The sequence below is a fragment of the Trachypithecus francoisi genome, unplaced genomic scaffold (genome assembly GCF_009764315.1).
Source record: "Trachypithecus francoisi isolate TF-2019V2 unplaced genomic scaffold, Tfra_2.0 Lachesis_group13, whole genome shotgun sequence".
In the NCBI taxonomy this organism is placed as follows: Eukaryota; Metazoa; Chordata; class Mammalia; order Primates; family Cercopithecidae; genus Trachypithecus; species Trachypithecus francoisi.
In genome coordinates this window covers 22762984-22790284 of record NW_022681458.1, presented here as the reverse complement: position 1 = coordinate 22790284, position 27301 = coordinate 22762984, and the positions used below count along the sequence as shown (strand labels likewise).

The window sequence follows — 27301 nt, the reverse complement described above, 5'->3', positions numbered from 1 at the left end:
CAATCTCCTGACCTAGCGAAACGCCCGCCTCAGCCTCCCAAAGTGCTGGCATTAAAGGCGTGACCCACCACTCCCGGCCGACCTTGACTCTTTTTTTTTTTTTTTTTTGAGCCAGAGTCTTGCTCTTGTTGCCCAGGCTAGAGTGCCATGTCACGATCTCGACTCACTGCAACTTCTGCCTCCTGGATTCAAGTGATTCTCCTGCCTCAGCCTCCCGAGTAGCTAGGATTACAGGCAGGTGCCACCATGCCCAGGTAATTTTGTATTTTTAGTAAAGACGGGGTTTCTCCATGTTGGTCAAGCTGGTCTCAAATTCCCGACCTCAGGTGATCCCCCCACCCCCCCGCCCTTGGCCTCCCAAAGTGCTGGGATTACAGGCGTGAGCCACTGAGCCTGGCTGAGCTTGACTCTTTAGAGCACTTCCTTCCCTTCCCTTCCTGTCCTGGGCCAGAGCTAGGGCTGGAGTCAAAATGAGCCCAGCCCTGGCTCCTGTGCCTAAATTTGTAGATTTCACCAACACCATGCATGCCCTCACACCTACTAGCATTCCAGGCACCTTAACAACTTTTAGAATCCATCAGGAGGGCAGCAGTGAGGGAGCTGGGAACGGTGATGTGGAAATCGCCCTGGGTTTGGGAGTGGGAATGCCCCAGCCCTAGGCCCCCTGTGCCACCGACGGCTACATATCCTAGGTCATGTTGCTCCCCCAGAGCTTGTGTGGCCTCTTCCTATCCTTCAGGGCAGGACTTAAATGTCATCTGCTGGGGAGGCCCTCCCCATCTAAGCTGGCCCTCTCTGTGCTCCATATCATTGCCCCCTCCTTGACTTCCTTTCACAATTTATCACGCAAATATGTATGTGTGTGCATAAACAGATATAATTTTGTTTGGTTGCTTATTTGGTTCGTTTCCTCGCTGGATTCCGGACTGTGGGCTCCAGGAATGCAGACGCTGTGCCTTTGACCTTTGCATCCGCCTCAGAGCCTGGCAGAGTGCCAAGTACATAGGAGAAGCTAGAAAAGTAATTCGGCGAATGAATAAATCCATGAATGGCAGCTGACCCAGAGGATCTCTCAGGTTTCTGCCAGCTGAGAAACTGTAGCAGTGCCCTGGACGGGGAGGCGGGCGGGGCGAACTACGAGCTCTGATCCCCTCCCAGGGCTCAGGCTACTGTGGACCCCGATCAGCGTAGGCTCGCGGCCCGCTGCGTCCCCGCCTCCTGGCCGCCGGCCGGGGGCGGAGCCAGGCCGCCCCGCAAGCCGGTGGCCTTCGGGGTGCTCGCCCCGCCGGAGGTGGCGAGGGGGCGGGTCCAAAGCAGCGGTCAATGGTCGGGGCGGGGCCACAACGCCCCCACGCCCCCAGCCTGCCCGCAGGTTCCCTGCGGGGGGCCGGGGCCGGGCCGTTGGCTAGCAACGCCCAGCCCCGCCCGACTGGCGCGCGCCTGCCCCCAGCATGGCTTGGCTGGGCTGGCCCGCGCCGTGGCAGTGGGTCGCCGGCTGCTGGCTCCTCCTCGTCCTTGTCCTCGTCCTACTTGTGAGCCCCCGCGGCTGCCGAGTGCGGCGGGGCCTCCGCGGCCTGCTCATGGCGCACAGCCAGCGGCTGCTCTTCCGAATCGGGTTAGTGCCCGGGTTCCGAAGCGTGCGGGCTCGGGAGGCGGGCGCGCTGGGAGAGGGGACCGGGAGGCGGGGGCCGGAGCTGGGGGTGGGCGTGGCGGTTAGGACGGGGCTTGGTCTAAGGGAAGAGGGATCGAGGAGACGGACTGGAGAAGCCACTGAGTTGGGGGGCTGGAGAATTGGGATACGCTGGGGAAGGAGGATCGGAGAGGCGGGCCAGGGTGGCCACGGAAGGAGGCGTGAGAGAACATCTGGAGAAAAGTGCCACAGAAGGGGCTGGAGACCAGGAAGCTGGACAGGAGGATAGTGCAATAGCCAGGGCTGGAAAGACCATCCCTGTCCGGGGGTAAGGTCAGCAGATGCCCGCACTCCGATGGCAAGTGCCGGAGAGAAGGAATGCCTCCCACCGTCTGACATTTAAAACCGCCAACTCCTTCCGTATGTCCTTGTCCCACTCCCCAGCACCCAACTTCTCACCAGTCAAGTTAGGTTCTTCTGTCCCAAGCAAGGGTCTCAACCCTGTTGGATTCCAGCGTGTCCATTTCCTTCTAACCACAGCCTGGCCCTAGTGGAAGCCCCAGGCTGTGAAATCTGACCCAACTGATTCTGCCCACTTTTCCAGTGATTTGTCTCCATCGACCCTCCCCCACTCACTCTGCCCTCCTGCCTCCCTCTACCCCTTCCTTCCTGGCCCCAGGGGAGGGTGGTGACTAGCAAGCGCTGTTCAGCCCCAGGGACGCTGAGAGGCAGGGAAGAAGACAGGCCTCCGAGGGCCTCTGTCTCCTTCCTACTACCGGCCTGGCCAAGGGTCAGGACCTCAAGCCCCAGTTTAGGGACAGTAATGTTGGGGATGGGAACTGTGAGAGCCCTGGCCACAGGCCAGGTTGTGGGGAGAGCCTAAGCCTGGGAATTTCCTGAGCTTCTGAGCAGACATTGTGCAACTCACCCTCTCCTCCCCAAACCACCCACATGCCCAGAAGCTTTAGGCCCAGGATTCCACTCACAGTCTAAAAAGCGGAGATATAAAGGCTTCAGTGGACGGGAAAACTAGAAAAACATGGTGCTGGAGGGTGGGGTGGGGATCTTGTGTTTGTGCCTTTTGGAGCATTCACATCTCTCTAATATCCTAAACCTTGGTCACCGTTTAGATAATGCGCCAAGTAAGTTACCATTGCTCTGCATATTGCATTAAAATAATGAGACTGAAAAATATTTAGGCCAGGCGTGGTGGCTCACGCCTGTAATCCCAACACTTTGGGAGGCTGAGGTGGGTGGCTGGCTCACCTGACGTCAGGAGTTCAAGACCAGCCTGGCCAACATGGTGAAACCTCATCTCTACTAAAAATACAAACATTACCTGGGCACGGTGGTGGGCACCTGTAATCCCAGCTACTCAGGAGGCTGAGGCAGAAGAATCGCTTAAAGCTGGGAGGCAGAGGTTGCAGTGAGCCAAGATCGCGCCATTTCACTCAGGCCTGGGCAACAGAGCAACTCCGTCTCAAAAAAAAAAAGAAAGAAAGAAAAAGAAAAAGAAATCCCCAAATATGAAGGTATCTAAATAATTTTCTTTTTTTTCTTTTTTTGAGACGGAGTTTCGCTCTGTTGCCCAGGCTGGAATGCAATGGCGTGATCTTGGCATGGTGAAACGGGGTTTCACCATGTTGGTCAGGCTGGTTGCGAACTCCTGACCTCATGATCTGCCCGCCTCGGCCTCCCAAAGTGCTGGGATTACTGGCATGAGCCACCACACTTGGCCTTTTTTTTTTTTTTTTTTTTTTTTTGAGATGGACTCTTGCTCTGTACCCTAGGCTGGAGTGGTATAGTGGCACAATCTCAGCTCACTGCAACCTCCACCTCCTGGGTTCAAGCAATTCTCCTGCCTCAGCCTACTGAGTAGCTGGGACTACAGGCACTCGCCACCACACCTGGCTAATTTTTGTATTTTCGGTAGAGATGGGGTTTCACCATGTTGGTCAGGCTGGTCTTGAACTCCCGACCTCATGATCTGCCCACCTCGGCCTCCCATAGTGCTGGGATTACAGTCAGGAGCCACTACACCCAGCCCATATTTGGGATTTTTAATGGAAACATTTTCTCCCCATAAAATTTCTGGGAATTTTACAGTCTTATCTGGGGAAAGATATTTAAATCTACTTCTAGCTTTCAAAATTAGTAAGTTTGAGGTCATACAAATGGCCTGAGGAAGTGGAAAATAGAAGTTTCCATAAGGAACTGGAATCAGAATTCCTGAGATCAGAATGCCAGAATCACTATCTCAGAATCTTGAGGGTGTGGGTATGCCTGGAAATTGGGACTTGGGATTTTACAGATCTCCAAAACTGGAATCATTGGAGAGCTTCTTCAAAATGCAGTATTTCTACAGGCTTTTCTGTGTCTGGATTTCAAGGTTGCTTTGGAATCCACTCCTCAAATTTGCAGATTTGAAGGGTGTGCCTGGAGTCAGATTTCCAGACCCTATTCCTCATAGTCTGGGAAACAATCAGCCCAGTCCCCAGGGGGAGAGGTTGCTGGCTGCTGGGAGGGAAAGGGGATATTTGCAGGAAACTCTAGGGTGGAAATGGGCAGGTGTTGGTGCCAGGGGTGTCTCCAGGAAGGATGGGGAGGAAGGGGGAACGGGATGGGACAGGACATGGTGGGGAGGGGGAGGGCACACGTGCTACCAACCTGAAGGTGTGGCTGGGAGGATCACAAATAGAGGATTCTACCGGGGTGGAAAGGAAATGATGGAAACACCAGGCTCACCGGGAGGAGAGCTGTTGGCCATGTTATCACTAATAATCAGCATCCCTGGTGTTTGGCAATTTTATAAAAGGCTTTCCTTAACCGTAACTACAATTGTCTTAGGATGAGGATAACTGAGCACAGTGGCCACAGGCGAACCTGATGTGAGACACATGCATTTGGGGCGCTATGGCACCTGGCAGATAGTGTGGATAGTAGCTAAGCACATAGCATGTGGGGTTGGACAAATCTGCTTATGCATCCTATCTTTGTTGCTTAGTAGCCATGTGACCTTGGACAAGTAACATCTCTGTGCCTTCGTTGTTTTTTATCTATAAAATGGGGTTGGGGATGCCTACCTCATAGGGCTCCTGTGAAGATCAAATGAAACCGCACCTAAAATACACAGGGCCTGGCCCAAAGAGTGTTCAGGAAATGTTAGCAAGTGTTCCTGCTGTGACCTGGCATTGGGTGGGAGAGGATCCATGGCCCTGTGTCCTTCCGGAGCTTCCTTACATAACTCCACCCCTGTCTTCCAAGCCTGTCCTACTCACCACCCAGCAGGAAACTCCACATCCCTTCATTCAACCAGGGAACACCCAGCTGCCCTGGGTAAGGACTGTGGGGTCCCAGATATGAACAGGTTCTGATCACTGTTCTGCAGGGAAGGGGAAAGCACATGTGAACACATATAAACAAGGGCCCAGCCGGGCGCAGTGACTCAAGCCTGTAATTCCAGCACTTTGGGAGGCCATGGTGGGCGGATCACGAGGTCAGGAGGTCTCCCCGTCTCTACTAAAAATACAAAAAATTAGCTGGGCCTGCTGGCAGGCACCTGTAGTCCCAGCTACTCGGGAGGCTGAGGCAGGAGAATGGTGTGAACCCGGAAGGTGGAGCTTGCAGTGAGCCGAGATTGCACCACTGCACTCCTGGGCGACAGAGCAAGACTCCATCTCAAAAAAAAAAAAAAAAATAGGCCAGGCGCGGTGGCTCAAGCCTGTAATCCCAGCACTTTGGGAGGCCGAGATGGGCGGATCACAAGGTCAGGAGATCGAGACCATCCTGGCTAACACAGTGAAACCCCGTCTCTACTAAAAAATACAAAAAAACTAGCCGGGCGAGGTGGCGGGCGCCTGTAGTCCCAGCTACTCCCGAGGCTGAGGCAGGAGAATAGCGTGAGCCCGGGAGGCGGAGCTTGCAGTGAGGTGAGATCCGGCCACTGCACTCCAGCCTGGGCGACAGAGCAAGACTCCATCTCAAAAAAAAAAAAAAGGGGGGACCCAAACTCGGGAGGAGGCAGGGCACGGCAAGCTCCCCAGAAGCAGCACGATACACCTGGGGAGTTGAATCAGGAATGTAGGACTCGCCCGTGTGTGCTCCCTGATTCATGCCTCAGTTGCCCTTTTGCCTTCTTAGGGGTAGTTGTGGGGATTTTGCAGAACAGAGTCTTGAGAAGAGCCTCTGTCTGCAGAGGGGAGATGGATAGGACACAGGCAGGTCTGCGAGTGTCTTGCAGAGCCAAGGAAGTGGGTAGCAGCTGGCCTGTGGGGAAAGCCAGTCCTAGTGACAGCCTTCCCTCCTAGACCAAGCCCCCTCTCCATTCCGAGGCGTAGAAGGTCCTTCCTGACCCTTGCAACCCTCCCTGGGATGGACCTAGCTTGCTCTACTTCTGCAAGAGGAAAGCCCTTAGCTGGGGCCAATGAGTCCCACTGGCTTGACTTCAAGAGTGGCAGGAGCCTGATGGGAGGGTCCTTGAGTGAATCCTCCCAGCCGCCGAATGAGGCCAGGTAGATGAGCTGGACTATCCACGTCGCAGCCTGGCAGGAGGGGAGCAGGATCCTTTTCTTTTCTGAGGCCTGTGGGACCTTGGAGAGCTACAGCCAGAGCACCCACAGCAGCCTCATGCCTCCCTGCTGCTCTCTGCTCTCCCCACTAACACAGCTTCCCGCTGCTGCCTGGTTAGTTTTCAAAGTGTGGCTCTGAGCAAGTGTCCACTTCTGCAAGCCACATTGCCAACATAATGGAGCCACGCCCCTCGCCCAGGCCTTTGCAGCCCTCCCACACCCCCTACAGACCTGCCCAGTTTCATCTTCCCCAGGCCTGAGCTGTTCCTGCACTTCTGTCTGACCTGTCCTGCCTTCCTTCCTCCCTACGTCTCTACTGTCAAATTCTGTTGCATCTTCAAAGCTCACCTTCAAAGGTACCCAGAATCTGAACACTTCTCCCTGCCTCCACTGCCACCACCCTGGGCCAGCCAGGAGAATCGCTTGAATGAACCCAGGAGGCAGAGGGTGCAGTGAGCCGAGATTGCGCTATTGCACTCCAGCCTGGGTGATAAGAGTAAAACTCTATCTCAAAAACAAAAAAAAAGAAACTGTTATTTAAGTCAGGAATGGATTACTTCTCTGCTCAGACTCCTCCAGCGATTTCCCACCTCTCTCATGAGGTCCAAGTTCGTTCAAAGAATGGCTTCAGGGCCCTCTGTGACCTGCCCATCCCTACCACATCTTTTAGCGCCCTTCAGCCTGCTCCTCTGCCTCAGCCACAGCTGGTGGCCTCTCCACGGTGCTTCAGTCCTAGCTGAGAGGTCTGGGCTAATTCTGTCTCTGCCTGTTGTAATCCCAGGCCTCAAATACACCAAGACACCCCTCCCTTCAGGCCTTTCTGTGGCTCCGCATGGCTTGTTGCCTCACTTCCTTCAGTTCTCTGCTCAAATTTTGCCGTATATGAGAGCCCTGCCCTGACCACCCCACATAAACGTAGCACCACCCCCACCCCTGCACCCTGTCCCCTCTCTGGCTTTATGCTCCCCTAGTTCACATCACCATGGGACACACTACATGTTGATTGTTCTTCTCCCCCAACCAGAATGTGGCTACACAGGGGGAGAAGCTTTGTTCAAGACTGTATCCCAGATTCCAGAACAGTGCCTGGCACCTAGGTAGCCCTTACTAAATGCCTCTGAATGATCCTTTTTTAATTCCTAAGTATGATTGAGTTTTCACACGCAAAGGTAACATGCGCATCCCTCAAACCTTGTGGTGATGTCAGCATGGTATCCATCTGATGTGAAAGAAAAAAAGTTTCTGAATGAATGCATGCATGTATGAATAAAAGAATGAAAAGCTTGGCTCAGGTGCCCTTTTCTCCATGAAGCCTTCCCAGCCTCCTCAGTCAAAATAAACCTCTTGTCTCCAGACTGCCCCCAGCACTATCTTCCCTCTTCTAGCTTCCCGTGCGCATTCTTGCTTGTACTGAAGTTAGGTGTTCATGGATCGGACTTCCTGGCAGCTTTCTGTGTTCCTAAGGGCCTTTGGCCCGGGTACAGTGGCTCACACCTGTAATCCCAGCACTTTGGCAGGCCAAGGCAAGCAGATTTCTTGAGGCCAAGAGTTTGAGACCAGCCTGGCCAACCCCATCTCAGCCTGGCCAACCCCATCTCTACTAAAAGATAGATAGACCAGATGGCCAAAACCCCATCTCTACTAAAAGATACAAAAATTTACTAGGCATGGTCGCGCACCCCTGTAATCCCAGCTACTCGGGAGGCTGAGTCAGGAGAATCGCTGCAACCTGGGAGGCGGAGCTTGCAGTGAGCGGAGATCGCGCCACTGCACTCCAGCCTGGATGACAGAGCGAGACTCTGTGTCAAAACAAACAATCAAACAAAAACTAAGGGACCTTGGAGCAGACCCCAGCTCCACTAGAACCCTGTGTCCTTGGTGGCCCTCTGGGACCCTCAGGCCTAGCTTAGGGAGCAGGATTGAATCAGGAAGGCCTGGGATTGGGATGAGTGAGGAGAGAAGGAGAAAGTCACAAGAAACAAACCAAAACTAAACAAAGCCCAGAGCCCTTGGCGGGCAGGTGGCCTGGGATTACACCCATGGAAACAGAACTAGCTAAGGCCTCCCAGCCAGGGCTGAGACACCATGGAGAGGCCACCAGCTCTTACTGTGCTTCTGGTTCTAGACAAGAGCTCCCAGCAGCCCATCCCCTTCGTCCCGGGGATCTCCTGTTTTGACCGCGGAGCAGCCCTGTCCCTCTCCTGGGTGTGAGGAAGTCACCCCGCCCCCAGGCATGCTGGCAGCTTCGGGAAACCCTCACCCTCAAGGGCCTGTTAGCCGTCTCGTTATCTTCTTCGGTTTCCTCAGTTTTGAGAATGCACAAAACATGGAGGTGCTCTCTGCGTTCCTGAGGGGCCTTGGAGCAGACCTTGAGTCCCATAGAAGCCTGTGTCCTGGTGGCCCTCCAGGTCCCTCAGCTCTCAGACAGGCACTTTCAGTTCCGTTTCATTAGGAGTGCCCTGTCGGTGGTAAGATGCAGAGCCTGGGCAGTCTGGGTCCTGAGGACACGAAGGGAGAAGCCAGAACAGTCCCCGGCCAGAGACCCCACCAGCCTGAGCTTGTCCGTTGGGTCCCAGTGGAGTCTGGGGCCCTGTGGGATCAGGGGGCCATTTAGCGGATACAGGAGGAAGGGAGGAGCCAAGGCAGGTGACCCTGGCAATAAGGGCTTTCCAGGTCATTCTGTGGGAGGCAGAGCCCCCTTTCTGCTGCTCCCCTGCCCTCCACCCTCCCTCCTACTCCCCCTGGCCTGAGGCCAGCCCTGGGCCCAGCTGGGACAGAGGCTTGAAAACCTTCAGGCTTCTCTCAGGGCTGCCCAGGATGGTGAAATGGCTCTATGGAGGAGAGAAGAAGAGCTTCATTGTGTGTTTTCCACTGTGTGTCAGAGGGGGGGGCATCTGGGGGGGCAGTGGCTCACTGTCCCCAGCTGTCACACATGGCCTCCCATGGGGCTGGAGGCTCACATTCAGATACCAGAGACACCAACTGCTGGCTCACTGAGGCAAGGAGTAGAAGGTGCACTTTGACCCTACACTGGAGGCGCTGGCACTGTCTGCAGCTGTAACCCCACAGGGAGGGTCCCTCGGGGCAGCTGCCACTTACCCAGGCTGGCTGCTCCCCACCTTGCAGAATGGCTTTTCTGCCTCCCACCTAAGTCCTAGAGGACAAATTAGGAAACTTTATCTTCTTTTTGGTGAGGTGATGATGGGTAGGTAGTTCCTGGCCCCAGAACTGCTGAATCAAAAGCTAGGAAGAGGGAGGGAGAGAAGAAGGTCAGAATCTTCTTGTTTAACCAGCACCCCTAGATCATTCTAATATAGATGGGCCAAGGCCCATTTTAGAGAAGCACTGTCCTAGATCCCAGCTTGCTGACCGTGCCTGGGAACCCCATGCAGAGAGTGTGAACCCACATCTGGGCCTGGGGCATCAGTATTTTCTTGTGAGTCAAGTAAACTTACTGGTCCAGGCTGCAGGGGAGCACTCAATTTGACAGAAAGGGAAACTGAGGTTAGGGGAGTGAGTTCCTGCTTCTTGCCTCCAGCAAAAGAAGAAGCTGTATCTCTGATAATGGCTTAAGAAACCAGGGGCCGGCTGGGCGCAATGGCTCAAGCCTGTAATCCCAGCACTTTGGGAGGCCGAGATGGGCGGATCACGAGGTCAGGAGATCGAGACCATCCTGGCTAACATGGTGAAACCCTGTCTCTACTAAAAAATACAAAAAACTAGCCGGGCAAGGTGATGGGCGCCGTTAGTCCCAGCTACTCGGGAGGCTGAGGCAGGAGAATGGCATAAACCCGGGAGGCAGAGCTTGCAGTGAGCTGAGATCCGGTCACCGCACTCCAGCCCGGGCGACAGAGCGAGACTCTGTCTCAAAAAAAAAAAAAAAAAAAGAAACCAGGGGCCATAACATGGGGCAGTGACATCCTGGGAAGGTGGAGCAGGGGATTGAAGACAGAAGGGCACAGGTTCCGGCCGGGCATGGTGATTCATGCCTGTAATCCCAGCACTTTGGGAGGCCGAGGCAGGTGGATCACCTGAGGTCATGAGTTCGAGACCAGGCTGGCCAACATAGTGAAACCCATCACTACTAAAAGTACAAAAAAATTAGCTGGGTATGGTGGCAGGCACCTGTAATCCCAGTTACTTCAGGAGGCTGAGGCAGGAGAATCACTTGAACCCAGGAGGCAGAGGTTGCAGTGAACCGAGATCGTGCCATTGCACTCCAGCCTGGGCAACAAGAGTGAAGCTCTGTCTCAAAAAAAAAACCCAAAAAATATACATGATTGATTTGCATGTTTTTTTTTTTTTTTTTTAGAGGGAGTCTCACTCTGTCACGCGGGCTGGAGTGCAGTGGCACCATCTTGGCTCACTGCAACCTCTGCCTGCCAGCCTGCCAGGTTCAAGCAGTTCTCCTGCCTCAGCCTCCGGAGTAGCTGGAATTACAGGCACGCGCCACCATGCCCGGCTAATTTTTGTATTTTTAGTAGAGACAGGGTTTCACCATATTGGTCAGGCTGGTCTCCAGCTCCTGACCTCAGGTGATCCACCTGCCTCAGCCTCCCAAAGAGCTGGGATTACAGGTGTGAGCCACTGCACCCAGCCATGCTTTTGTATTTTTAATGAATATTGTCATATTGTTTTCTCTGCAGTATGTCTCAGCATAACGATACGTGCTTGAGCGTTGTGAATGTTGAAACCTGTTGCTCTAGATCATGTGTTTCCCTTGCTGCGCAGTTTTCCAAGGTCTGAATATGTTGGAATTTATTTGTACATTTTGCTGGTGGCAGTCATTTAGGGGGTTTCTGTCCTTTCACTCTTGGGAGCACGGGATTATCCTTGGGTGGTACAGGAAGGGAGGGGGTGGCGACTCCCGTGGTCTCAGTTTCCAGAAGGCCTGACTGGAAGTTGGACATTTGTTCATAAGCAGTGAGGAGCCACCGAAGACTTTCGAGCAGGAGCAAGCCTCAGCAAAACGCGGCGCTTTAGGAACTTCTTTTTGCCTGTGGTTTGCAGTTTGGGTCGGAGGTAGAGAGCTGGGGGACAGAGGCTCTTATAAGACCCTAAGTGAGTTTCCAGGGCCTGTTTCCACAGGTGAGGCTGCAGTGGGGGGCAGTGGATGGCAAAATTGAGAGGGATCCTGTTTTGGTTGCATATGCCAGGGAGAGGGCTAAATGCAACTGTAAGGACAGGGGGCCTTTCCCAGAAAGAGAAGGAGCAGGACGGGGAGCTGACCGTGGGGATTGTCACTCACCAACTCTGCAGGCAGATGGAGGAAGAGCCTGAGCTAAGTGGCTTAGAGAGTCCTGTGGAAGCCCTTGGCAGGGCGGGACACAGGGCTGGGGAGAGCCACTAGGTCCTCAGGCTGTTCTTCCCTTCCCTTCCTCCTCCCCCGCCTCAGCCCTGCCTCCTCCTGCTTTGCCCAAAGATCAAGACCTCAGGCCAGCAAGGACTGCAACCTGTCCCTAGCCCACATCCAAGCCAGGCACAGATCTCCCATCCCTCTGCCACCCTACCTTCTCCACCTCCAGCACCCTCTCTATTCCAGGCCCCTGTCTCTCTCCCACCTGGATGACTCGGTACCTCCTGCCCCTTTTCTCCACCCAGCAGCCCAGTGAGCTCTCAGAAAGGGAGTCTGATCCTGTGCACCCTGTTCTAACGCCCACCAGCCGTTTTCCACTCTCTGCATGGCCTGGCTTCTGCACACCTCACTGACCCCTTCTCCAGCACTGTTGGTCCCTCCAGCCCTGCCTAGAGACTCCGAGGCCTCCTGGCAATTCCTAAAATTCCACACTCCTCCTGCCTTGGTGCCACATCACCCAGAACCGTCCATGCCGCTGGCTCGGTCTTGCAGTTTCCAGCACGAATGTCACCCTCTGGGGACGAGGCCTTCCCTGGGCACCCTGTCTACAGTAGGGCCTCTTCCCTTCCGGCCACTCTTTTCCACCCCCAGCCATAGTTAACTGGCAGTTTGCTGACTAATCCAGTTTCTGGTTTAATGTCTGTTGGCCCTCCCTTTCCCCACGTTACAAGCTCCCGGAAGGCAGGGCCCCTTCTGCCTTGTTTCTGCTATCTCCACTGTGTCCATCTTGCACAGTATTTGCCAAATACAGTGAGTGACAGGGAGGGGCCTTGTTTACTGCGGCTTCTTGGTGCACGGTCCCTGCCCCCACAGATCTTGTCCTTTGTTAGGGACAGAACCTGGGCACATGTAGTCAGCATTTAGTAAGGGCAGGTGGGGAGCTTATCACCCCTCCCAGATGTGCATGACCCTGCTTTAGCAGCTGGGAGGACTGCCTGGCTGAATTTGGGAAGGAAACAACAATTGCTAAACATCTTCCACCCGCCAGGCTCTTGGCTGAGTGCTTTACATTAGTTTTCTTATTTTAGGCACTTAATCTTCGCACAGTCCTTCAGGGTAAGTCACAACATTGCCATGTTATAGATGAGGAACCTCATCTGTGAAACTCATGACTTGCCCAAAGTCACAGAGTCAACAGGGGCCAGGCTATGATGGAAGCCCAGATCTTTCTGTTGCCAGAGCCTCTGCTCTTTCCATAAGCCCATGTAGCGAGAAATGAAGATAGGAACGGGACTCAGGCATTGGTGCAAGGTGGTGTCTGTCAGAGGAAAGGGTAATTTTATTTAATTTTATTTTTTAACTTTTCATTTTGGGCTAGGCGCTGGGGCTCACACCTATAATCCCTACACTTTGGGGGGGCCAAGGCAAGAGGATCACCTGAAGTCAGGAGTTCCAGACCAGCCTGGCCAACATGGTGAAACCCTGTCTCTACTAAAAATATAAAAATTAGCTTGGCATGGTGGCAGGCACCTGTAATCCCAGCTTCTAGGAAGGCTGAGGCAGGAGAATTGCTTAAACCCGGGAGATGGAGGTTGCAGTGAGCCAAGATCATGCCACTGCATTCCCCCGCCCAGGTGACAGAGCAAGATTCAGTGTAAAAACAAACAAACAAACACAACTTTTCATTTTGAAATGATTTCAGACTTGTCAAAATACTACATAGCATTCCCATATGCCTCTCGCCCCTGAATACTACCATCTTTCATAATCTCACTATAGTCATCAAAACCAAGAAATTAACATGAATACTATCCTATGAACTACTCTCAGAGCTTACTCAAATCCACCATTTTTCCCTGCTGTTACCCTTTCTCTGATCTGCAATCCAGTCCAGGATCCCACATTGCATTTATCTCCTGGTCTCCTCCAGTCTGGGACAGTTTCTCAGTGTATCTTTCATCTTGTCCATACATTTGAAGAGTAGAGCCTGGGCAACATAGTGAGACCTCATCTCTACTAAAAATGTAAAAAATTAACTGGCATGCACCTGTAGTCCCAACTACTCAGGAGGCTGAGGTGGGAGGATTGCTTGAGCCCAGGAGATTAAGGCTGCAGTGAGCTATGGATCACATCACCGCACTCTGACCTGGGCAACAGAGCAAGTCCCAAAAAAGAATTAGAGATTTGCATTTTTGGCACAAATACCACAGAAGTGATCTTGTGCCCTCCTTGGTACGTCATACCAAGAGGCAAATGATGTCTATATATTGTTACTGGTGAGATTAACTTTGATCACTGGCTTAAGGTGGAGTCAGTCAGGTTTCTATGGTCTTTATAATTAGTGGTTATTTTGTGAAGCAGATACTTTGAGATTATGCAAATATCCTCTTTCTCTCTTTCTCATCGTATTTGGGTGATTTGACTAGGGTCTCCAGGTGTTAGAACGTGCTCTTATGTGTTAGAAACTGTCAGTGTTAGCCTGGAAGCGAATCAAGACATCTTCTCTTAAAAAAAAAAAATAAAAATAATTAGCTGGGTATGTCTGCTCATGCCTGTAGTCCCAGCTACTCGGGATACTGAGGTGGAAGAATCCCTTGAACCCCAGCATTTCAGCCTTCAGTGAGCTGTGACTGAGCCACCACACTCTAGCCTGGCTGACAGAGCAAGATCCCATCTCTTAAAAAAAAAAAAAAAAAAAACGCTGGGCACGGTGGCTTATGCCAGTAATCCCAGCACTTTGGGAGGCAGAGGCAGGCAGATCACCTGAGGTCAGGAGCTCAAGACCAGCCTGATCAACATGAAGAAACCCCGTCTCTACTAAAAATACAAAAAATAGCCAGGTGTGGTGTCGCATGCCTATAATCCCAGCTACTTGGGAGGCTGAGGCAGGAGAATCGCTTGAACCTGGGAGGCGGTGGTTGTAATGAGCCATTGCACTCCAGCCTGGGCAACAAGAGTGAAACTCCATTTGAAAAAAAAAAAAAATGTTAATCGTCCTGTCTGTCCTACTAGATATAGAATCTTCACAAAGACAGTGAGTTTGCCTTGCTCAGTGTGTGTTCAGTGCCTGGCCGATAGCAAGGATTCAGTAAATATTGTTGAAGAAATGAAAGTGTAGCTTGGCCAAATCTAATTTAGAAATAAAACCAAAAAAAAGAAGGCCTACAAAAAAGGAACATAAAGGCAAATAAAGGTTGGCAAAGCCCTTCAATCATGTGCCCAGATTGCCAATCAATATAAACCCATGGATACATAGAGCAGACAGTGCAGTGATTAAACTTTACCTAAATCATTTCTACAAATTGCCATGGAAACCTGCTTGGTTTTCACCCAACTGCTTGCAGACAAATCAGCTAGCTCTTCCCTAAGGGGTCTGAAGAGCAGCTGCACCTGCTCCCACATACACAGTCAATCCTTGTAGAGACTTAGGGTCAGCCGGACGCGATGGCTCACGCCTGTAATCCCAGCACTTTTGAGGCCAAGGCAGGTGGATCACGAGGTTCAAGAGATCAAGACCATCCTGGCCAACATGGTGAAACCCCGTCTCTACTAAAAATACAAAAACGAGCCAGGCGTGGTGGCATGCGCCTGTTATCCCAGCTACTCCGGAGGTTGAGGCAGGAGAATCACTTGAACCCAGGAGGCAGAGGTTGCAGTGAGCCGAGATCATGCCACTGCACTCCGGCATGGTGACAGAATGAGACTCCGTCTCAAAAAAAAAAAAAAAAGGCCGGGCGCGGTGGCTCATGTCTGTAATCCCAGCATTTTGGGAGGCCGAGGCAGGCGGATCACGAGGTCAGGAGATCGAGACCATCCTGGCTGCCATGGTGAAACCCTGTCTCTACTTAAAAAAAAAAAAAAAAATAGCCAGGCATGGTGGCAGGTGCCTGTAGTCCCAGCTACTCGGGAGGCTGAGGCAGGAGAATGGCATGAAAGAACCTGGGAGGCAGAGCTTGCAGTGAGCCAAGATCGCACCACCACACTCCAGCCTGGGCGACAGAGCGAGACTCTCTCTCAAAAAAAAAAAAAAAAAGTTGGGAAAAAATAGTCATTAAAAATACTAAAATATGAAGCTTTTTTTCTTCTACAATCTGTTTTGACCTGTTATGTTTTTAATTTGCTATTGAATGTAATTCTAAGAAGCATTTAAATTATTAGCAGGAATTTTACCATTTGCTTAATATTGTGCAATGCTTGTTTTAAATACAAATATAAGAACATTTAACTCCTGTAGAATCACAGAAACTACATAATTAATATTTCTTAGCTTATACATGGATATATATATTTAGTTCTTACCAGGACAGGGTCTCCTGTGTCACTCAGAGTGGAGTGAAGTGGTGCAAACATGGCTTACTGCAGCCTTGACCTCCTGGGCTCAAGTGATCCTCCCACCTAAGCCTCCCAAGTAGCTAGGACCACAGGTGCGTGCCACCATGCCTGGTTAATTTTTGCATTTTTAGTAGAGATGGGGTCTCACCATGTTGCCCAGTCTGGTCTCAAACTCCTGGGCTCAAGCACTTCTCCCGTCACTGCCTCCCAAAGTGCTGGGATTACAGGCGTGAGTCACCACACCTGGCCTTCAGTTCATTGTTTTTTTTTTTTTTTTTTCAGATGGAGTTTCACTCTTGTTGCCCAGGCTGGTGTGCAATGGTGTGTTCTTGGCTCACTGCAACCTCTGCCTCCCAGGTTCAAACAATTCTCCTGCCTCAGCCTCCTGAGTAGCTGGGATTACAGGTGCCCACTACCACACCCTGTTAATTTTTGTACTTTTAGTAGAGATGGGGTTTCACCATGTTGGCCAGGCTGGTCTCCAATTCCTGACCTCAAGTGATCTACCAGCCTCCGCCTTCCAAAGAGCTGGGATTACAGGTGTGTGCCACCGCGCCCAGCCTTCAATTCTTTTTTTTTTTTTTTGAGATGGAGTCTCACTCTGTCACCCAGACTGGAGTGCAGTGGCGCAATCTCGGCTCACTGCAACCTCAGCCTCCCGAGTAGCTAGGATCACAGGCACCTGCCACCACGCCCAACTAATTTTTGTAGTTTTAGTTGAGATGGGGTTTCACCATCTTGGCCAGACTGGTCTTGAACTCCTGACCTCGTGATCCACTGCCCTGGCCTCCCAAAGTTCTGAGATTACAGGCGTGAGCCACCGCACCCGGCTTTCAATTCTTTTTTTTTTTTTTTTTTTTTGAGACGGAGTCTTGCTCTGCCGCCCTGCTGGAGTGCATGGCGGCTCTCAGCTCACTGCAGCTCCGCCTCGCGGGTTCACGCCATCTCCTGCCTCAGCCTCCGAGTAGCTGGGACTACAGGCGCCCGCCTCGTCGCCCGGCTAGTTTTTGTATTTTTTTAGTAGAACGGGTTTTTCACCGTATTAGCCAGGATGTCTCGATCTCCTGACCTCGTGATCCGCCCGTCTCGGCCTCCAAAGTGCTGGGATTACAGGCTTGAGCCACCGCGCCCGGCTCAATTCTTAATATGTGCACATTCTGCCAGCACTGTTGGCTTGCCAGTTAATAAGGAAGGATGGAAAGGAAAAGGATGGATTGGTTACCCTATCTTCCCCTTCCTTTCTGTATCGCTATTTGCAGCATAAATGGGTGGATAACACAAAAGCAAGAAAGGACGCAGCAGAATTCCTTGGTCATTCGTGTTTCTTAGAACACGTCTGTCTTCTTTGTGCACTTGAAGCACATTCTAGTTTGAACTGAAAGCTTGGCCTCTTGGGTCAGTCATAGGTGTGCACTCACCTTATACTCGCTTTGAGTCCTGTTGAACTCCCATGCATTGTGGGTCCCCCAGATCTGTGTGCTCACAGGCATTGCAGACTCTGTACAGGTATGGTAAGCGAGGAACGGAGTATACTCACTGTATGTGTCTCCTGCTCCCTGCATGTCCCACTGTCCTATCAGGCTCCACTTACAAGACACAAGGTCAAAGATAAAATCATTAAGAATTTCAGGGTCAGGGACGGTGGCTCATGCCTGTAATCCCAGCACTTTGGGAAGCCAAGGTGAGTAGATGACAAGGTCAAGAGATTGAGAACATCCTGGCCAACATGGTGAAATCCTGTCTGTACTAAAAATTCAAAAATTAACTGGGCATGGTGGTGCACACCTGTAGTTCCAACTACTCAGGAGGCGGAGGCAGGAGAATCACCTGAACCTGGGAGGGAGAGGTTGCAGTGAGCTGAGATCACACCACTGCACCCCTGCCTGACGACAGAGTGAGACTCCCTCTCAAAAAAAAAAAAAAAAGAATTTCAGGCTCAGTCAGGCGCAGTGGCTCACACCTGTAATCTCAGCACTTTGAGAGGCCGAGGCAGGTGGATCACCCAAGGTCAGGAGTTCAAGACCAGCCTGGCCAACATGGCAAAACCCTGTCTCTACTAAAAATAAAAAAATTAGCCGGGAATGGTGGTGTGCACCTGTAATCCCACCTACTCGGGACGCTGAGGCAGGAAAATCGCTTGAACCTGGGAGGCAGAGGTTGCAGTGAGCCGAGACTGTGCCACTGCACTCCAGTCTGGACAACAGAGCGAGACTCTGTCTCAAAAAAAAAAAAAGAGAATTTCAGGCTGGACACGGTGGCTCACACCTGTAATCCCAACACTTTGGAAGGCCAAGGCAAGAGGATTAGTTGAGCCCAGGAGTTTGAGACCAGCCTAGGCAACAAATTGAGACCCCATCTCTACATCTACAAAAAAGATAATTGGAATTACAGGCATGCACCACCACACCCAGCTAATTTTTGTATTTTTAGTAGAGATGGGGTTTCACCATGTTGGTCAGGCTGGTCTCAAACTCCTGACCTCAGGTGATCCGCCTGTCTTGGCCGCGCAAAGTGCTGGAATTACAGGCATGAGATACCGCACCCAGCCTCAGATGATTTTTTTTTTTTGAGACCGGATCTTGTTTTGTCACCCAGGTTAGAGTGCAGTGGTGCAATCATGGCTTACTGCAGCTTCGACTTCCTGGGCTCAAGCAATCCTCCTGCTTCAGCTACCTGAGTAGCTGGGACCACAGGCATGTGCTACCACACCCAGCTATTCTTTTTTTTTTTTGTAGAGACCCTATAGGGTACAATGTTGCCCAGGCTGGTCTCGAACTTTTGGGCTCAAGTGATCCTCTCTCCTTCCCTCCCAAGGTGCTAGAATTACAGGCATGAGCCACTTCACCCAACCTTCCTCAGATGATTAGGATGCATGCTAAAGTTTGACCACCACTGCTCTTTCTGAAATATTTTTCCTACCTCATTTCAGCCTCCTAATTCCTACTCCCTTTTCCCTGCAAAGGTTACTTCATCAGAGGTGCTAGACCCTGGGCTAGATTAAAAAAGAGATAAAAAAAAGAGATCCAAGTCTCTCTTTATTTTAGATGGAGTCTTGCTCTTCACCCGCTGGAGTGCAGTGATGTGATCTTGGCTCACTGCAACCTCTGCCTCTGAGGTTCAGCAATTCACCTGCCTCAGCCTCCTGAGTAGCTAGGACTACAGGTGTGCGCCACCACACCCGGCTACTTTTTTTGTTTGTTTGTTTGTTTGTTTGTTTGTTTGTGACGGAGTCTTGCTCTGCCACCCAGGCTGGAGTGCAGTGGCCGGATCTCAGCTCACTGCAAGCTCCGCCTCCTGGGTTTACGCCATTCTCCTGCCTCAGCCTCCCGAGTAGCTGGGACTACAGGCGCCCGCCTCGTCACCCGGCTAGTTTTTTGTATTTTTAAGTAGAGACAAGGTTTCACCATATTAGCCAGGATGGTCTCGATCTCCTGACCTCGTGATCCGCCCGTCTCGGCCTCCCAAAGTGCTGGGATTACAGGCTTGAGCCACCGCACCTGGCCCCATACTTTTTATATTTTTAGTAGAGATGGAGTTTTCCCATGTTGGCCAGGCTGATCTCGAACTCCTGACCTCAGGTGATCCACCCTCCTCGGCCTCCCAAAGTACTGGGATTACAGGTGTGAGCCACCGCGCCCAGCCTTTCCAATCCTCTTCTGTGAGTTCCTCAGTTCACATCTCCTTGATAGATTGCAAGTTCTAGGTGTGTCCGTCTCATTCTCCATCTTGTCATGAGCGCTAAGCAGGGCAAACAGTAGGCACATAATAAGTGAGGATGGAATTGCATTGGCTCACGGGGTGACCAAAGGAATGGAGATGTCGGGCCTGCAGGCATCACGAAGGGGTCTAGAGGAGCTAGGGAGAAAGGCTAACCATAGACCACCCACTCGCTCTCTAGGTACAGCCTGTACACCCGCACCTGGCTCGGGTACCTCTTCTACCGACAGCAGCTGCGCAGGGCTCGGAATCGCTACCCTAAAGGCCACTCGAAAACCCAGCCCCGCCTCTTCAATGGTGAGCTCTGATTGCCCCTGGCCAGCATCCCCCATTCTGTGCCCCCGCCCTCCTACTCCCCTTCACATACCCCAGCCCCTGGGCTCCCTGCCTATTACCCTGCCCACAGCCCATCTCTGTCCCCAGGAGTGAAGGTGCTTCCCATCCCTGTCCTCTCGGACAACTACAGCTACCTCATCATCGACACCCAGGCCCAGCTGGCTGTGGCTGTGGACCCTTCAGACCCTCGCGCTGTGCAGGTGAGGGGAGGGCAGGGAGCAGGGGGTGCCTGGGGTCACCTTGGGGACTGGCAGTTTCCCCTGCTAGAGAGGGCTGACCCTTGTCCGTCTACCCGTGAGATATATCCCATATGCTCCATGTTCACACGTGCACATGCACACACATGGCCTGGGGGAGGGAGGTACAGGGCATGGCTGGGCAGAAGGGGTGAGCAGCAGTGGGGGATGCAGAGCCAGAGGGCTGGGGGTGTTGGCCCAGGACTGTGGGTCTAGTGAGTTTCCAGGCTGGCTTTCACTCCCATTGGCCCCCTTCAGACCCCCTTTATTTCTGTTACCTCTGTCTGTCAGTATCTGGGTCTGTCTGTCTTTCCCTCCCATTCCTTATTTCTCTGTGTCTGTCCCTCTGCCTCCATGTGCCCCGTGCTTCACACTCCCGGATTTCTCCCCCCCAGCCCCATGCCCTCCCTCCACTTCATCTCTCCATCCTCTCCTCTCCTCTCCTCTCTACCAGCACCCACACTCCTGGATCCTGCTGCTTTAAGTGTTCCTTGCATCCTGCTCCCCAGTCTCCAAACCTCCTCTCTCCTGCAGGCTTCCATTGAAAAGGAAGGGGTCACCTTGGTCGCCATTCTCTGTACTCACAAGCACTGGTAAGGGGCTCCCGTCTTCCCTGGCCCACCCTTGTCCAGCTGGGCTTGCCAGGACTGAGCCCAGTGAGGATGGCCGGGACCGGAGGTCAAGAAGTCAGTACAGGCCGGCACCCACCTTCCTCGTGAAGTCACCTGGACACCAGCAGGGAGGGAGGAAAGGGGACAGTCTTCCACCACTCCATTTATCGAGCTTCTGAAGCCCCAGAGGAGGGCAGGACAGTCATTTCTCTTTCATTTCATGGGCATGTATTAGATACCTACTGCACACTGGGCATGGGCAAAAGTTATGACTCTTCCATCAAGGAAATTCTGAGACCAATAGGGGAGATAGCCCTGTATCAAAGTACATAACAGTGGAGGCAAGAGGGTTGGGAGTTCAAGCCCAACCTGGGCAACATAGTGAGACCTTGTCTTCACAAAAGAAGTATGTAATATTCAGGTAGCAGTTGGCAACAGGGTACAGGGATGGGAGGCCCAGGAAAAGTGTGATCAGATCCACTTGGAGAATTGAAAGATGATGACCTGAGCTGAGAGTCCAGGAAGATCGGCTGGCATTGACCAGCTTGAGTTGTTAGGGGCGATGTTCTGAGCAAGGGAACAACTTGAACAAAGGCCTAGAGGTGTGGACAACTTGCTCAGTCCAGAAGCCACAGCCCCAGCACTTAAAGGCCTGGAGATGCTGTGGGAAAGAGGGGGGCTTAGGTACAGTTGCCCCTTGAAGCCCCCTGCCTGTCTCTGCCGTCCTGCAGGGACCACAGTGGAGGGAACCGTGACCTCAGCCGGCGGCACCGGGACTGTCGGGTGTACGGGAGCCCTCAGGACGGCATCCCCTACCTCACCCAGTAAGTCCTTGACCTAGGCAAGGTCCTAGGCCCCTTCCATGGGCCCTTTCCCCCACCCCCAGCCTTCAGTGAAGTGTTTCAGGGGTATCAACAGGTGGATCTTTGCCAGTGCCCTTCCTGGCCCAATCCCTGCCTATCTGAAGACTGGCACTGCCCATCCTCCAATTGATCCAGCCTTAGTCCCCAAAAGAGGAAAGGGGGAGTGTTCGGACCTGAGACCCTGGGCATTGGGGTATCTGCTTTTGTATGGGAGCCCACCCTCTTGTGAATAACCCAGCCCCTTGGGCCTGGGATGGGGGCAGGGATCAGCATGGCACAGATCCAGTACCTTCTCTCCCCTACTCCCTTGTTCCCCAGTCCCCTGTGTCATCAAGATGTGGTCAGCGTGGGACGGCTTCAGATCCGAGCCTTGGCTACACCTGGCCACACACAAGGCCATCTGGTCTACCTACTGGATGGGGAGCCCTACAAGGGTCCCTCCTGCCTCTTCTCAGGGGACCTGCTCTTCCTCTCTGGCTGTGGTGAGTCCCCCTGAAAGAGAGAGGAACTGGGAGAGGAGGGAGAGACAGAAGCCAGGGCAGCCACAGTCCCGTGGAGAGCACGGAAGCCTTAGTTTTAGCACAGGTGTTGCCGTGGCAGTTACTTCCATCTGTGTCCGTGGCAGTTACTTCCATCTGTGTTACTCAGACTGGTTTTAATCCTTGAGACTGCCCTTGGGGTACCTTGGGAGGCTGAGGCAGGAGGATCACTTGAGGCCAGGAGTTGGAGACTAGACTGGGCAAAATAGCAAGACTATCTCTACAAAAATATTTTAAAATAAGCCAGGCACGGTGGCTCATGTCTGTAATCCCAGCACTTTGGGAAGCTGAGGTGGGAGGATCACCTGAGGTCAGGAGTTCAAAACCAGCCTGGTCAACACAGTGAGATGCCGTCTCTACTAAAAATACAAAAATTAGCTGGGCATGGTAGTGCGTGCCTGTAATCCCAGCTACTAGGGAGGCTGAAGGCAGGAGAACTGCTTGAACCTGGGAGGTAGAGGTTGCAGTGAGCTGAGATCGTGCCACTGCACTCTAATCTGGAAGACAGAGCAAGACTCTGTCACAAAAAAAAAAAAAAGAAAAAAAAAATTAAATAGTATAAATACTATAGGCCAGGAGCAGTGACTCAGGCCTGTAATCTCAGAACTCTGGGAGGCCAAAGCAGGTGGATTGCTTGAGCCCAGGAGTTCAAGACCAACTTGGACAACGTGGTGAAACCCTGTCTCTACAAAAAATACAAAAATTAGCCAGGTGTGGTGGTGAGCCCAGGAATTCAAGGTTGCAGTGAGCTATGATTGTGCCACTGCACTGCAGCCTGGGCAACAATGAGACTCAGTCTCAAAAATAAAAAAGACTTGCCCCAGCTGTTGGACAGAATGAGAGAATGCAGGGAATTAGTTTCCCCTGGGTGGAGCCTGGTTCTCTGATACAGTGACTGACAGGACTAGGTTATGAAAAGTTTAGAACTGCTAGGTGAGGGGGTGGGTGAGGATCACAAGTCCCAGGCTGCATGGAATCCCAAAGGGCAGCCTAGGCGAAGAAGTGTTCTGCAGGAAAGAGCAGCCCTGCGTCTACCAAGCTTGGGGCCTGCAACCTGAAGATTCTGCAGCCCCTCCCTTCAAGTGTCACTGTGTGCAACGGAGGCCTCAGATGGGCTTGGTTAGGGGTGACCAGTTGGGCGCAGCTCCCAGTGAGAAGGAAGGAATAGATGCCTGGAGTGGGCCTGGCAAGGGCACAGTCAGGGCTGGTGGCCAGCCAGAGCATTTCAAGCTGGTTCCCACCTGTCTGGGTGTGCCTTATGTCATATCGTGTTATCCTGGCGCCTTGTGACACACCCTCCAACCCCCCGCCAGGACGGACCTTTGAGGGCAACGCAGAGACCATGCTGAGCTCACTGGACACAGTGCTGGGGCTAGGGGATGACACCCTGCTGTGGCCTGGTGAGACACCCCTTTACTACTCCCTATCCCAAGGGCCTTCCCAGCCCCTCACTCCCCTAGAAAGCAGGCCAGCCCAGTTCCTGGCCAGAAGCAACATAGCTCCACCTCCAGGGGTAGACGCAGAGTTCTGGCCTCCCTTCCTCCTGGAGTGCTGACTCCATAACACCTCTGCTTCTCACACTACCTTCCCCTGCCAGCCAGACTTCAGCCTCTTGGGAGCCCTGCAGGCCCCAGGGCATTCCAGAGAGATGTCTAATTGTTCATAGCCCAAGCCCAGAACAGAAAATAGCCTTTTTTTAATCTGGGGAGAAGTCAGTAAATCCACTCTGCATGTAACCATTGCCTTGTAGTGCTTGAAAACATTCACAGATATCTGTTAATCCTCAGAACATATATTCATTCATTCATTCATTCATTCATTCATTCATACATTCAACAAGTGCTTTCTGTGCACCTAACACATACCAGGCTCTGTTCTAGGCACCAGGAACACAGCAGGTACATCTGTATCTGGTGGCATCATTGTTCTCTCCACTTGCCAAATGAGAAAATGGTGCCTCAGAGAGGTGCCATGACTAGACTGAGGTCACACACTAGGCAGTGGCGGAGTCAGGGCTAGATGCAGGCCTGCCAGCTCCAGGTCTAGTGGTTTTTTCCCCTGGAACCATTGCCACGTTTTCACCCATGGCTGACTTGTGCCCGCAGTTAGAGAAGCAGCTCCTGGAGATTGGGGTTTTCCTGGAAGTGCTGCCCTTGTCCCTGGTGGTAGGGTGCCCATCAGCCTGGACCTGGGGCAGGGAAGACTGTTCTGACCAATCTCTCTCTGCTCTGCGTCTCACCCCCGTGGCTGTGGGTAGGTCATGAGTATGCGGAGGAGAACCTGGGCTTTGCAGGCGTGGTGGAGCCCGAGAACCTGGCCCGGGAGAGGAAGATGCAGTGGGTGCAGCGGCAGCGGCTGGAGCGCAAGGGCACGGTGAGGGACTTGGGGTCCAGGAGGAGCTGTGTGGGCAGGCACTCAGCCCCAGCGGGAACCCATCCATGCTGACCCCAGGCCTGCGAGCACCTCCCCAAAGCTCTGACCTGTTTGGTCCACGGGCCCTCAAGTCAGAACTCCTGAACTCCAGGATGGGGCAGGAGTCGGATCAGGCTTCTCTGTCTTGGGTTCGTTTCCCAGCTTCTCTCCACCAAACCTGGTTCCTCTTGCCCACAGTGCCCGTCTACCCTGGGAGAGGAGCGCTCCTACAACCCATTCCTGAGGACCCACTGCCTGGCACTACAAGAGGCTCTGGGGCCGGGGCCGGGCCCCACGGGGGATGATGACTGCTCCCGGGCTCAGCTCCTGGAAGAGCTCCGCCGGCTGAAGGACATGCACAAGAGCAAGTGATGCCCCCAGCGCCTCCAGCCCAGACACCCACACCTCACCATCCTTCTCATCGCTAACACCACCACCTCCATCGGCGCCCAAGCGGGCATCATCCCCCACACTGCTCAGGGGAGGGGAGGCACCAGGCGATGAGACTGTGAAGCCAAGAGAAGGGGGCCAGTCGGAGGCTGGGAACCCCACAGCATGAGGCTGCCTCATCAACGGCGAGAGGAAAGGAGGGGTCTTGAGACATCTCCAGACCCTACCAACTGGGAGGGTCCCCTCCTTCCCTACTCCTGGGACGGCAGAAAGGACCTGGGGGTTGCTGTTAGCTTCTCCGTCGGGAGGCCTCATCTCACTGTAGCCCTGGAACCCAGGGCAGAGGGCCCACGCAGGTTGAGTCCATCTTGCCCTTCCCCAATCCAGGGTTGGGAAAGAAGCTCAGCCCCTCACAGTGGCCTCAAGTGTGATGCCTTGCAAAAGCACTACTCAGAGGGGCAGCTGGACTCTGGTGTCCTGAGACTCTGCCCTCCTCCCACAGCCTCCCTGCCCCACCCATCCCTGCAAAGTCATTTTTCAGACAGAGCCATTCCTAAGAACACTGAAGGGCTGGAAGGCTGGCTGGCCACTCTCTGCCTCAGTGGCCTCCCTACAGCCTGGAAGAAGGAGGGTCCTGGTTGCCAAGGAAACCTCCTCATTGAGCTAAGGAGACACTGGAGTCTGGAGTGTGGAGCCTCACAGTCTTGCAGGTCACACGCTCTCCTTGCGCATCTGGCCTGGTCATGCCCGCTGGCCTCTGCCCCTGCCCTGGGCCAAAAGGGCCCCTCCTTGTCAGGGGAGAGACAGCCACGGTCCTCTTTGGCAGCTGTAGTTTTCTCACTTTGGCCCATGTTCTTAGGCACATCTGCCTGCCTTCCTCCATCTAACTAATCTCTCCTGCTTTATCTGCAGCCCTTTTCTTCTTTGAGTTAGTAAAGATTTATTCTGTAACCTGACACTCATCTGGCCCTTGCGGTTTGCCAGCCACATTCCCATGTGATTTCCCACTGGCCCCCACCCGGCTGGGAGGAGGGGCTCTGACGTGCAGATTGGAAATCAGAAGTCTGAGCAGAGCACAGGAGTGCATGGCAGCTCTGGGCCCCAGGCCTGGCCCGGCCCCTCTGCTCACTCCACCTCCAGCTCTGCTGTTCCTCTGCTCTTAGGTCCAGATTCCTTTGGAGCCACAGCGAGGAACCCTGTGGTCCTCAGGCAGGTGTACCTTGGGTCAGCCAGGAGCCCTCTTTTCCTGTTTTAAAGCCTGCTCTCGGGCTGTGCTCACCTCTGGTGACCCTCCAAGATGCCCCTGCCCTCAGTTTCCCCTCATGATCTGGCTCTGCCCGCCTCTTCAGCCGCAGCCTCTAGTGCACTTTAGCAATACCACCAGACTAGTTAGAGTTCCCCACTCACCAAGCAAGACATGCAGTTTCATGCCTCTGTGCCTTCGCTCATGCTGTTTCTTCCAACTGGAATGCCTTCCCCTGCTCCTCCTGCCTTGTCTGCCTGGCAAGTACCTGTTCATCTCTCACGATCCCCTCAAAGGCCCCTCCTCCAGGAAGGCAACCCCTGTGCCCCTCCCCTCCAGGCTACCTCTGCACTTTGTCAATGCTTCTGCTGTGGCACTTATCACACTGTATTTTACTTGTTTACATGTTTGTCTCTCCTTCTAGACTGTGAATCTTTAAGGGCATGGACTGTATCTTATGCATCTCTGTATTTCTGCGCCTAGCACGGTGCCTAGCACACAATAGGCGCTCAATAAATGTTGAATGAGTGAATGATTTAACCAGGACTTGATCACCCAACAGCTTGTCTTTGTGGCTACATGAGTGAAAACAGCAGAGAACTTTCTCGCAGTTTTGCCATCTCAGCCCCAGGCCTGCGAACTTGCAGTTAGGCACTTCAAGAGTTTTGATCAGAAATGATGCCCAAAGGCTGGGCGTGGGGGCTCACGCCTGTAATCCCAGCTCTTTGGGAGGCTGAGGTGGGCGGATCACGAGGTCAGGAGTTAGAGACCAGTCTGGCCCACATAGTGAAACCCCATCTCTACTAAAAATACAAAAAAGTAGCCAGGCGTGGTGGCGGGAGCCTATAATCCCAGCTACTTAAGAGGCTGAGGCAGGAGAATGGCGTGAACCCAGGAGGCGGAGGTTGCAGTGAGCCGAGATCGCGCCACAGCACTCCAGCCTGGGCAACAGGGTGAGACTCTGTCTCAAAAAAAAAAAAGAAAACAACTTAAAAAAAAGAAAAGAGAAATTACACCTAGAATGTGTTCCTCCCAAGGCCCATGGGCATTTGTTCAGAGTTTACGATTGGCTTCTCTCAGTGTTTCTCAAAGCTTGAGATACACAAGTGTACCACTGGCTGAAGTAGG

At 52.9% G+C, this 27301-nt stretch overlaps 1 protein-coding gene, 1 long non-coding RNA gene and 1 other non-coding gene across 3 annotated transcripts; 2 read left to right on the top strand and 1 right to left on the bottom strand.

Annotated features, from left to right (window-relative positions):
* The first annotated feature begins 1293 nt into the window (after positions 1 to 1293).
* On the top strand, positions 1294 to 26713 carry LOC117094534 (probable hydrolase PNKD). The gene is made up of 9 exons (XM_033230286.1): positions 1294 to 1615; positions 19725 to 19840; positions 19967 to 20079; positions 20650 to 20708; positions 21458 to 21550; positions 21908 to 22071; positions 23442 to 23528; positions 24386 to 24501; positions 24739 to 26713. Exons 1-9 carry the CDS (start codon positions 1452 to 1454, stop codon positions 24910 to 24912), a joined length of 1086 nt encoding a protein of 361 aa, XP_033086177.1. The 5' UTR covers positions 1294 to 1451; the 3' UTR covers positions 24913 to 26713.
* LOC117095555 lies at positions 7323 to 7423 on the top strand. Its single transcript, XR_004442081.1, has one exon. It is a non-coding gene; the product is annotated as a small nucleolar RNA U13 (small nucleolar RNA).
* On the bottom strand, positions 10950 to 12193 carry LOC117094537. The gene is made up of 2 exons (XR_004441572.1): positions 11900 to 12193; positions 10950 to 11255 (listed from the first exon to the last, which is right to left on the bottom strand). It is a non-coding gene; the product is annotated as an uncharacterized LOC117094537 (long non-coding RNA).
* Positions 26714 to 27301: the final 588 nt, after the last annotated feature.